Source organism: Antrostomus carolinensis, unplaced genomic scaffold, assembly GCF_000700745.2.
Source record: "Antrostomus carolinensis isolate BGI_N321 unplaced genomic scaffold, ASM70074v2 scaffold14378, whole genome shotgun sequence".
NCBI lineage: Eukaryota > Metazoa > Chordata > Aves > Caprimulgiformes > Caprimulgidae > Antrostomus > Antrostomus carolinensis.
In genome coordinates this window covers 58,973-71,474 of record NW_010333790.1, presented here as the reverse complement: position 1 = coordinate 71,474, position 12,502 = coordinate 58,973, and the positions used below count along the sequence as shown (strand labels likewise).

General features: G+C 50.0%; 1 protein-coding gene across 1 annotated transcript in view; it reads left to right on the top strand.

The window, feature by feature from the left end:
• RS1 (retinoschisin 1) overlaps positions 1 to 12,280 on the top strand; it is a 14,096-nt gene extending 1,816 nt beyond the window's left edge. The window contains exons 2-6 of the mRNA XM_010173990.1: positions 6,501 to 6,526; positions 6,841 to 6,946; positions 10,373 to 10,514; positions 10,649 to 10,844; positions 11,983 to 12,280. Of these exons, the coding sequence (XP_010172292.1) occupies positions 6,501 to 6,526; positions 6,841 to 6,946; positions 10,373 to 10,514; positions 10,649 to 10,844; positions 11,983 to 12,135 (623 nt within the window). The 3' untranslated portion in view covers positions 12,136 to 12,280. The remainder of the gene's footprint in view (positions 1 to 6,500; positions 6,527 to 6,840; positions 6,947 to 10,372; positions 10,515 to 10,648; positions 10,845 to 11,982) is intronic.
• The last annotated feature ends 222 nt before the right edge of the window (positions 12,281 to 12,502 follow it).

Below are 12,502 nucleotides of genomic sequence, written 5' to 3'. Positions count from 1 at the left end.
CAGCAGCTGCCGGGCCCCTCCATATGGTGAGGAGGAGCACCCTGAGCTCCGGATTGAGGCGAGTGTGCTTTTAGCACATTGAATGTGACGTGCCTGCTCCACATCACTCCATCCCTGTTCACTGTACATCGGGGCATAAGCACGTCTCAGCAGTTTAAAAGAGTGGATTTCTTTTTTTCCCCCTCTCTGTTTTTGCAGCTTTGAAAAAAAAAACCAAAACACAACAAAACAAAGTGAAAGGCCCAAACCTGCCTTCATATCATGGTAAATAACATCTTTAGTGCCACCCTTTGGCATAATCCATACGTCTAAATGAAATTACTATGCAGGCAGTGTTCTGCATAGCTCTAAGCAGGAAGGAACAAACATGTCAATAAGATCAGAAATGGCCAAAAATTTTCAAAGGAACACTTTGGAAAAAAAGGTAATTATACATCTCTTAAGAAGAAAAGGGGAAATTGTTGATTTTTTTCAAATTGTTTAACTTTTTTTCAAATATTTTCACAGCATTAAAAAAGGTGTAGAAACATTATGGAGACAGCAGGCATAAGAGACATGAATATCAATTAAACAGGTATAATTGTCATTATTTAAATACTTTTTTAGCACTTTCATATAAATAATAGTAAATATCAAATGAAACACAATACAAATGAATAAAAATGGAAACCAAAGAAAAATAATTCCAATAAAGAAAATGAAATGGAAATGAAAATAATAAAACCATGAAAAATCCCCCCAAAATTAATGAGGAAAGCAGTAGCCATGTTAAAGCATGGGAGAGGAGCTTAACATGAAGTATGAGCCCTTCTCCCCTCTGCAGGCTGATGGTGCTGGTCCTCTTGCCTCAGTCTCTGGCTCTGACCTTGCTGGTCAGTGACCAGCAGAGATGATGAGTAGTCCTTGCAGGCTGATGTGTGCGGGGGCGGTGGTGCCCTTCCGGGGGCTGACAGGGCCAGAAGATCATCTACAGAGGCAACAGGCTGAGCATTGGGCTCAGCGCGGCTTTAGGTGGTGAGAGCCCCTGGATGGACACCCTGCTTTCACCAGGCCAGCCTGGCTCCCAAAGTCTTTTGGTGGACACAGATCTGTGTATGCCCTGTGGGTCTCTGCCTACCAGCATAGCCCCGAGGGACCAGTTAAAACCTGCGCTTTTTAGAAATAAAGGCACTGTTTGCACCACACGATCCCCATAGACCCTGCTTAGCATGGCCACGGAAAAACATGGCCATGGGAGAACAACAACAGAAGCAACCATGAAGTGACTGGTGAGGGGGACCTGTGGATGGGCCACGCTGCTGCAGGGGTCCCTGGGGCCATTGCCACTGGCACAGGGGCAAAGATAGATGGGGAAATGCCATGTGCAACTGCAGCCTGGGACACAGCAGCTTCCCCAAATGCACCTTGCTGCCGAGGCTGGTGCAGCCTGATGTGAGTCACCTCGCTTGCCTGGCACGATTTCCAGGGCTGGGATATAAAAATAGCCTAGGTTAATAATACAGCAACCCACAAACTAGCACCCAACAGGCACAGAGGTACCGCAATGCTTTTTTCAGTGTCTTGACCCTCTATGTTGCTTACATACCTCCTTAACTAACTCTGCTTCCTGGTGCTCTCTAATGGGGCACTCAAGGAAAACAGGGACTTGAAGCCGTGTGCCTTTCAGAAAACATGATAAAACCAGTGCCATTCATTCCAGTCACCTCTTTTGTTCCTGTGACAGCTTTTCTGGGGCTCCAGTCACACTTTTCTGTTTCTTAAGCTGTTTTCCTTTCCCATGGCCCATGCGTGCAGAAGGGAAGCAAGGGATGAGCTGTGCAGCAGGAGCCACCACGCCAGGAAGACACTGCATCATGGAGGGATTGTTCTCCACTGGGAGAAACAGAGAGAAAATAATTTTTCTTGTCTCCCTGAGCTCTGTTAAACTTGCAGAGATGAGAGGCAAAATTAACTATTTTCCAGCTGAAGCTTCCAGGCTACCTAAATTGTAAAGTCAATAAATAAACAAAGTTACTAACATTTTCCACATACTTTGCCTGCAATGACCAGGTTTATGGGAACTCACTCTGGTAAATTGAGTGACTGACATTTATTCTGTGTTATATTTTATTTCTCTGTTTTATTTTATGATGTGCTTTCTCATGCTTGTATGTCGGTCATTAATTCTAGCCACACTAAAAAAAATATGTCTTGCTGTCATGGCTCTATGGTCAGGATATCCAATATGATTTATCAGAGTTGACCTTGTTGAAAGCTCAGCCTTTGGCAGTGTTACTTCTCCCCACACATACCTTCCTCCTTTCTTTCTCTTGTTTAACCACGTTCTTAATGACCACAAACTTTCTGAGACACACACTTACCTGTTCCTGTCATTAAAATGCCAGCAGCTGAGCCTCCTTGCTACCACTTGCCCCTTCCTTTCCCCAGGTAGCCCAAGTTGTGGATGCTGCTTATCCCACCTCCACCTCAGGAAACCCAGGTCCTCCCCATACTGGAATGCCAGGACTGCCTCTGCCAGCTCTTTTCCTTCTCCCCCAAACCTGGGACAGTCCCTGGGGTTTCTCTCCCCTCCATCTTGCCCAGCGGTGGGTGCCAAGCAGGGCTGCCCTGGGGTCCATGCTCCAGCCCAGTCCCACCAGGATGGGTGCTCCGGCACAAAATCATCCCCTGGTGCTTCCCCAGGTACCGGTCCCCAAGTCCTGCACTACAGGGCGGCATTTGTGCACGGCGGTGCATGGACACACCATGCTGCAGGGCAGGATGGAGGGACAGGAAAGGCGCTCGCCGTATCTCCCTGCCTCACACAAACACGCGCAGATAATCATTTATTTCACTGAACTGATGGTTTGCTGAATGTCCTGGGGCACTGCGGGGGCTGTAAATAGAGCTCTTTCCTTTTTAATGCTTTGGATTTTTTTTTCCAGTCCTGTACTTTTAACACAACAGCCCCCGGCAGCTGTGTAGGACTTATGACTCTCCCACGAATTGCAGCAATTCGTTTTGTCTGACCCAGAATTACCAATTATCTTTGTAACCTTCCTTGAAGGCAAACACACTCGCTAAAAGCATGCTGCCCATCACATTTTTAGACTATTGGCAGCCAGCTTTACTCTTCATTTCCTTTGTAGGACAGGGCCCATTGCAGCTGTAAACACACCAATATATCAATTACTACTTTTTTTGCGGCTGACTGTAGGCAAGGGCATCTTTCCTTCTCCTTTCCTCTCCCAACACCAGGAGTTATCAGGCTGTGCTGTCCAGGTGGGACATCTGGCCCATCTGCCACGCTTACCCCGAGCCAAGCCCGCAGCTCCCCTGTGCCACAGGCTGCGGCTGCCGGTATTTGGATGGCCGAGCCTCTCGCGGGAGCGAGCCCTCAGCAGTTAACTACTTTTAGCTCAAAAAGGCAAAGTTGACTTCCTATATGAGATGTTTAAACCAGCGAGCCCCACGGTGAGGGGTGGAGGCCCCCAGCCCACCGGGGACAGTCAGAGGGGCGGCAGGCCGGCACCCCTGCCCCGGCACTGCCTTTGCATCACTGCATGTCACAGGGCTGACCCAATAACATGTTGCATTGAAAAAAGGGTGTTTGTGCTTGAAATTCCCACTCTTGCTTGATTTGCACTAATGTCCCCAGGGTGACAAGCTTAAAAACCCTAAAAGCCAGTCTGGTAGCTCAGGAGCAGGCATCACTGGCCAGGTGCAGCCACCCAAGCAATGCCAGGGTGGCTCAGGTAGCAGGGTTTATTCCTGGTGGTTGAGTAGGTGCTCCCATACACCCACCTGAAAACTATTCCTTTTTTTCTACTGTTTCACTCACAGCCCTTGGGTTTCCAGCTGCATCTGTCAATGAGGTGCCAGATTTTGATCTTGGCTCTCAAATACCCAGGCAGGTACTCAGGAGGCCTGCTGAAGGGCTCAGCATGGACCCAAAGCAACACCCCTACATCAGCCTGGTAATTCACATCCCCTTTCCCCACCGCAGGCACACGGTGCACAAGAGTAGGCTCCACCATAATACAGTCTTCCTCATCCTGGGCAAATGTACCTGACAAACATATAGGTGAGCTTCTGGTATGCACTGGAAAAGAAAAGAGAAATATTTTATAAAGTATATTCCTTTGCTACTTTGTTTACCAGGTTTTCTCTACATCCCCTAAAATCCCGGGAAGTCAAGGCAAGTATTTATGCAGAGAGGTGCAGGCACCTTCGCTTTTACCTCTGCGTGTCTCCACTTACTTGTTAGGTCATTGCCAAGCAAAAGTGCATTTAACTGCCAGGAGGAAAACACGAAACAACCCACAAAAAGTTTTCCACAAACATCAGTCTTATAAAGGTGAAAATAAAGAGGTTAAGAAAAGCCTGTAGCAAGCGCCCGTCTCTAAATGAAATGAACGCCTGCAGACTGGGGGAGCCAAGACTGCAATCTCGTGAGCTCAGACATGTTTGGTGGTTGCTGCGTAGTGGGGAGATGTGGCAGGCTGAGCTGGCTGGGGAGCTGGGCTCCAAAAACCCAGGGTAACAAAGCCAACCCTTGCAGCTGGTGCTCCTGGAGCAGTGCACCCATTCTGTTGGGAAAGGCCACCCCAAAGTGGGCTGGAGGGGCAGGAGAAGCTCCGGCCGGCACAGCTCCATGCCCCAGGTGACGGTGCTGCTCCAGCATGGCATCAAACAGAGCATCGAGCAGGCAGGAGAGGCACTGCATGGCTTTCATTGGCAAAGTTGGCACAGTTTTGTTAGGTGATAAATTCCTGGTTTGTATCATATTGATCTGAGAACAGGCAGTGTTCGCTTAAATCACCCTCATGCTGGTTTGAGTTGACCTGCTTTGTCTGGTGTGGCACAGCACAGAGGTGGCAATGGGCTGTGTGGCCTTGGACTCACACCTCTGCCTTGGTTTTCTTGTTGCACAACAGAGGCATGGGCTTGGCTGGGTAACCTCTGTGCTGGGAGAGGTGGAACGTGATGTTGGACACAGCCCCCAGCCTATGCTTTCCAAGAGATGTGCACCCTTTTCTGCTGAGCTCAGTGAGGTCTGGGTGCCCCCCTGCCTCCTCTTGGGCTTGACTAAAAGCCACATCTTTTTATTGTAGACCGATATTTATTTCTTCTGCCAGGGCTGATGACTTGGGTTAATGCAATAAGTTCCTGACCAGAAATGTTGCCCTGGGACACTGAAGGAAAGGACAACATCTCTGCATGAAATAAAAGATTTTAAAAATTATTATTTCTTTATAATTCTGTTCTTTGCTGAGGTCTTTCTTTTAGGCTCTGGATACATTCAGGCTCAGTTGCATTTCAGTAATAAACAGAGCTTTGTATATAGTTTATATTTCAGTTGATTATAATTGCACAGTGTTTGTGAGTCTTTTGAGATGAAACTTGCTATAGAAATGTGAGATGTAAATTCCCAGCATTAGTTGGAGCTTCCTAGGCTCAGCAAAGTGACAGTGTATGAATGAATAAATCATAACTAGATTTCAGTGAATAATTGAGAGTCTAATTCATTTGGTGAAAAGATCCTCTTTTCCTATTCACAAAACCTCTATTTGGAGATGGCAGGTTTCTCATGGCTCCTGTATGCAAATTTTTACCTGCTTGATAGCTTGGTCTTTCATGGTTTGCATGTTCCCTACTGGTATTGGAAACATGTTTTTTGACATTTGGCTTATGTTGATGAGTTATTAGCAGCAACAGGATTTTTAATTTTTAAAAAATTATTTTCATAGTTATCTGAGCACTATTCTTCCAGTTCAAATGCTATTAACATAGTCTGCTTTGGACTTCACTGGGAAGCAGGAGAGCACTTTCAGCAAGGAAAGGGCTCATTAAAAAGCCATTGCTCAGTGACAGACAGGAGATAAAACAGGTCAGATGTCACAAAAATAGCGGTTCTTTCTCTATGGCCATAGCGACTGGTTTGCTCTAAGAAATTAAAAAAAGAGTTTGGTATGTAAGATGGATTGGGAAGACCTATTTGCATTTAGTTTTCCTCCCTCTCATCCAGAGTGATCTCAGGCCAAGCACCTCACAGGGTGTCCCATCTCCTCCAAAGGCACCAGGGATTTGCAGTGATGCCAGCCTGGGATTTCACCTTTGGGGTTCATCAGCTCACACTGGCAAAATGGGAAAAAGAAACTGGGGCAGGAAGATGGCAAAAAGAGAGAGGAGTGAAATTAGCTGTAAAGCAGAGGCCGAGGAGGCCGGCATGGGTTTCTCCTCAGGATGTTTCAGGTGTGTCTGATCAGAAAGAGGAGATGCCAAAGGCATGGAAAAGAAAATGCAGTGGGTGAGTAGCACCAGCATGGCCCTGTTCCTGCCCACGTCTTCTTGCTTTCCCCTGGCAATCAGCTTGGGGAAATGTGGTAGATTTGTCAGTCCTTCCTCCATTTATTTGTCCCCAGCTCAGGAGTAAGTACACATTGCATTTCCTGATGTTTGCTTGCAGCATCTTTGTTTCTGATCTCTCTCTCTTTTCCCCTCCATGCCTGCTCCTCCAGCTGCGCTGGCCCTCTCCCCAGGAGAGGTAAGTCTCTCTGGCTGGTTTGACTGCCGGGTAAATCCTGGGGCCCCAACACTACCTGGCTCTGGTGCCTTGGGGCAGAAGGAGGGATGGCACCTGGGCCTCCAAGCCCAGGCATGGGCTCTGACCTCTGAATTCAAGGAGTTGTCATCCCACGTTTGGTGCTGGGCTGGCACAAAGGAAGGGGCTCAGAGAAGGTGCAGCAGTCCAGGCAGGCACAAGTGTCTGTCAGCTTCGGGACTCAGACTTAGCCTTGTGTTAGCCACTATTATGGATGACTATGTTGATTCATTATTGGTTTTTTACCTTCCCTTTAGGATGAGAGACTGGAGTTGTGGCACAGCAAGGCTTGCAAATGTGATTGCCAAGGAGGTCCTAACTCGGTGTGGTCCAGCGGAACTAACAGCTTAGAGTGCATGCCAGGTAATGGGCCAGTGTGCTTTTAGCCATGTTTGTCTGGTGATCTTCAGCAGCTTCCCCCGTTGCTCCCTGCATTACAGAGGTGGCTCGTTACGGTGTACTTGTTCCAAACCCAGCTGCTGGTGGGGCTGGGGAAGCTGCACTGGTGGGGGCTGCAGGGTGACCCTGTGCAGTCAGGCAGAGGGGCAGCAGCAGTGAGGGCCATGCCTGGGCCTTGGGAGGTCACCCAGGGTGGCCCAGGCTGGCTGCTGCTGGCAGGTGCTTGCCCACCCTGTCCCTACAGCTCTCTGCACTGGTGCTCCCAGAAAGTGCCTGGGGCAGCTACTGCCGTGTGCAGGATGTGCTGCAGGAAACCTTTTGTACCACCTAGGCTGAAACTCCCTTGCTGCAGTTTAGCCTGTAACATCTTCTCCTCTCCCCAGGGGTCAAGGAAAACTTTATTCTTTCTTTGCAGCATATTTTTAAACAGTAAAAGACCACAACTCTGTTTCCTTTGAGTTTCCTATGGGCTGCTCTTGCCCAGCTCCTTCACCCATTCCTCACAGATTATGTTTTATAGGTTTCTGATCAAGCTCTTTTGTCATTATTCTCTGCAACTTCCACATCTTCCCTGATGTGTTACCCCATCAAGGCTTTATTGGTGCCCAGCTGATTTGAGGGTTTAGGTCCTGTGTCCCACAGAAATAGCACTCTTGTTCAGGCCTCTGTCATGCAGATGTTCAGAGGAGTTCACGCCCTCTGGGGCTGGGTGCCAAAAGTGGTACCTGCCTCCTGCCCACTAGCAACCGCCTCTTCCCAGCTCCTGGAAGAGGCTGTGCAACAACTTGAGGTGTGTTTTGCTGCCCTTGGGTTTTACAGGAGAGATACACGGGGGAAACAGTCACCCCAGTGCTCACTGTGTGCCATGACTGCCCTGAAGGTGGTGGAGATTAAATGAGCTACCGTGGAAGAGTTCTGGGTGGAAGCCAGGATGGGTGAGAGACCAAATAATAATGTGTGTTGGCAAGAAGATACGAAACCATTGGCAGAGCTTGCAGGCATATGCAAACAGAAATGACAAGGGAAATACCCCAGGCATTTCTATCTCATGCTTGTGTTAGACCTGAAGGTTCCCCCTCCTGCGGTGTGAGGCAGCTGACAAGCACAGAAGCTTTCCAGTCATCCTTGACAGGCCATCTGCTTCCCCTGAGCTGTCCCTTTGTCCACCCTGCTCCTGTGGAGGCCATGTCTACCTGGGGTTCACCCAGCTTGAGCATTGCCCACAGGTTTCTGCCCTGCCCAGAGAAACTACAAGGAGAGGATTCATCTGCCGTACATGGGTGGTGTCTCACCCCCAGGGCAGAGCAGCCCCAGTCAATCCCAGTAAAGGGTCACGCTTCTCAGGGTCTGTCCTTCCAGTTTCTGCAACTGGTATTTGCCCCCACAGGGCTGCCTGCTGGGGCAAGTACAAAGAGGAAGAAGGCATTTGCCTGTGTGATGCAGCAGCATCGCTTTTAGGAGCTCCAGAAATAACACTTTATTTCTCTTCTTGTCAGGGTTTCCCCCAGTCTTTTATGGAAGAAACCCATATGAGTCTGAGCTGGTACGGCCTTGCCTGAGCTCACTGCTCCTTTTCAAAGGGCTGTCCACCACTACTCTTTTTTGTCACAGCATCATCATGAAGCCACCTGTGACGGTCAGGTCCCTGCCGTCCTTGAATCCTTGTCTGAGTCTCTTTCCATTCAGAAGGTGCCCTCCTGCACCTGCACATCCGCCACCTGTAACTGTCTCCCTTTGCATGGAGCTGCAGTAAAGCACAGACGGATGTGCCAGAAGGTGACCTGCTAATTGCATTACGGTTGTGTGGTCTGCAGATTAGTGTTGCTAAAAGTAAAGTTATGTCGTGTTTGAGATAAGCCTGCTGAGTAGTGCACACGCGGGGCCGCTCCAGCCCGGCTGCCCTCTTGCACAAGGGGAGCAAAGGTTTTTACGTGGTGGAAAAGCGTGATGTTTCCGTGCCTGGAGGAAGGCGGGACAGCTGCTATGTGTTTTCATGGGGAAAAACATGTTAATGAGGTACTGACTGAGCAAGATATGTTAATGAGATATTGATGCATATGATATCGACCTAGTGGAGCTTGCTAATGAGATATTGACCGTGCTGGGGCATTGCACTGGGGAGGCTGCAGTTGTGCCAGGCCCTGGATGCCCACTGACACTCCCCATGTGTTGATCACTTTTAACATGAGGCATCACACTGCTTGGTCAGGCATGGCTAAGGTGAGGAAAGGTCCTACCCACGCGTGAAGCTGCGCAGAGCTTCGCTTGCTCCTTTATTGCCGAAACCCATGAGACGAACTGTGCTAAACTGGAAAATATGACAGAGTCACCCTTGGAGGCACCACAGCTGCTCCACAGGCTGCAGAATTAGAAAACGCTGCCCATGATATAGATGCTTGCCCAGGCAATCCCCATGTGATGTTTGTGAGCAACTTCTTTATGCGTATCTAGATACGTAGCGGTAACCTGAGCGCATAAAAAATGATTGTAACAAAAAAACCACCCCAACTAGGTCCAGGTAGCATGCAGGTATTGTGCATGGCAGTATCACCAAAGGCTTGCCTTCCAGAGCACTGTGTGGGGATCCACCACAGAAAGTTTTACTGATGAAGTAGTATTTTTGCCCCTAGTGGTTTTGCAGCCAGCAAGAGTCTTCCTGAACTTCTTGCTATTGCAGAGCAGCTGTGGGGTCAGGTTTGGTAGCCTGAAGATCTGAAGGCAGAAACTCATATGGAGGTCCCTGAGCCTTTGGCAGGGCCAAGCATTACACCTCCCTGGCACCAGAGTACCTGCAGGTTTTCCACAAGACAAGACCATCTCCAGATACAAAGATAGTCCCCATCGCAGAAAATGCAGAAGATCTGAGGGTGCTTGTGGAGGGATGAACAGAGCAGGCTCAGCAATTTTGCTGGGCACGCATAGCTATAAATCAAGACAGTGAATTGAGAACCAGAAGGAGATAAAGCCCAGCAAGAAAAGCCATGCCAGACATTTCCTAAGGACTAGGCAGAGGCTGACAGCCTGGAGGCTGGATCCAGCTTGAAATCCAGTCTGGATTTGCTTCAGTGTGTTTTTAAGAAGGAGATTTGGATTGGAACATCTGAATAAAACTTTCTCCCCTCCAAAATGCTGCAAGGTAGCACAGGTTTACAGAGAGAGAGAGATGAGTTAGAAATTCACACAGGAGAAAAGTTAGAAATGAAGACCCCATGGCCCCTGGGCAGTAAATACTGCAGGGGTTGTGGTCTGGGTTTAAAAGCATCCCCAGCATCCTGGCCAGGGAGGACAGGGAGCAGTGAAACCACAGCGGGTGTTGACAGCAGATGTGCAAACACACCCAGGACACAAGGTCACTCATGTCCCTTAAAGTATTTTTCCCTTGTTTTGCAGAGTGCCCCTACCACAAGCCCCTGGGCTTCGAGTCCGGCGCCGTCACCCCTGACCAGATAAGCTGCGCCAACTCTGAGCAGTACACGGGCTGGTACTCCTCCTGGACAGCCAACAAGGCCCGCCTCAATGGCCAAGGTTTTGGGTGAGTCCAAAAATGCCTCCCTGAGGGTTCCCGTGGGTGTGGGGAGCTGAAGACCCCTGGCAGCATGGGGGCAGGAGGGTCCACCAGGGAGGGCAGCGGTAGGGGACATAGCAGGGCTGGCGGTGTCCCCCCAGGTGCGCGTGGCTCTCCAAGTACCAGGACAATGGCCAGTGGCTGCAGATTGACCTGAAGGAGGTGAAGGTGATCTCGGGGATCCTCACACAAGGGCGCTGTGATGCCGATGAGTGGATGACCAAGTACAGTGTGCAGTACCGCACTGACGAAAACCTCAACTGGGTTTACTACAAGGACCAGACTGGGAACAACCGGGTTGGTGAACTTTGCGCTTCGGCTACTGGTGGAGGGGTGGCATGTTTGGTGACATGAATGCATCAGGTCTTGGTGGAGATGTGCCCCAGGAGGGGGGGTCCCGTGGGAGCAGCAGGGTGGATGGGGCCCAGTGCTCATCCCACATCCAGGGGCAGCACAGAGGGGGGACATCCCCCCTGTGGTGAGGTGAGTGCCACACTGAGCAGCTGCAGAAGGACAAAATACATTTTTATGTTTTTTAATGATGATGATAGTAGAATTCACATTAAGCTCGGAGGCACTAGCTGGCATTGCAGGGGAGGCAGCACCTCCACGATAAAACCCCTTTCTTGGCTGTGGCTACACAACCCCAGGCACACGTGGGCATGGCAAAATGGGGGCTCCTTCTTTTGCTCCAAGTCCAGGGCTGGTTCATGATGAGGATGCAGAAAAACCCCTGAGACAAAAATTTGCAACTAGTTAAGACACAACCCACCAAACTGTTCGCAGGCTGCACTTCTTAGTAGTTGGTTTGAAGCGAAAAATTGCACTGGGGGGACCTTACAGTGGTGCTTGTGGTCCCCGTGCAGCCTAGCTGGGCTGGGGGACACCACAGCTATGCCTCCCAGGTGTCCTCAGTGCCCATCTGTGAGGATGGCCTCATCCAAGTGTGGGAGGCTCTGGTGGCTTTTTTGAAGTACTGGTTACTGCAGCCCAGGGGAGATGCTGAGCTTCCCCTGAACAACAGGCCATGGCAACAGGAGACGTGGCAGCATGGCCAAGCAGTGGGGAAAGGGCCCCCAAATACATTTTTTTTTCTATATGGGCACGTCTGGGAGCCTGGCTCATGAACTGCAAATAGCCAAGGTCAACCACTCTTATTCCAAACATGCGGTGCCTTGCTGCGAAAAAGCAGATGAGAGAGAATGGGGTGAGATCCAGTCTGGCCTAACCAGAAAAAGTCCTGGAATGAGGAGGGGAAAGTGACTCAGAAAACCCTGTCGGTGTGACAAAAATTCTCTGTGTCTGGCTACATGTAAAATCTTTTATTTTGGGGGTGGAGGAGAGGGAGCCTCCTCCTCTGCTCTGCACAGGCACCCCAAACTCACGGGACAGGATTTCCAGCCCCTTAACCACCTGCCCACACCTCTCTCCACAGGTTTTCTATGGCAACTCGGACCGCTCATCCTCGGTGCAGAACCTGCTGCGGCCACCCATCGTGGCCCGCTACATCCGCCTCATCCCACTGGGCTGGCACGTGCGCATTGCCATCCGCATGGAGCTCCTCGAGTGCCTGGGCAAGTGCGGCTGAGCGCCGTCTCCTGGGGTAGATGTGTAGGTGTCCACCTCTGCAGCCACCCCACCTCACCACCACCACCTGCTGCGGCCACGGTCCTGTGGAGTAAATGCCCAGCCTGCAAAGGAAAGGGCTGTCTTGAATAAAACATTGCTTCACACCATGCCTGGTGATAAAGCTAAACCCTGCTGTAAAGCTGACGGGTGTTTATGGGGCACACGCTGGGGAAGACGGGAGGGTTCCTGGCTGTAGCTTTGATCGCCTGAGATGTCATGCTTCTGGCCATGGGTGTTAGGGAACCATCATCACGGCGTGCTGTGGAGACCAAAGTAAATGCAGATGGGGTCCAAAGGCAGGACTTGGACTCTCTTGGGGGGGCAAG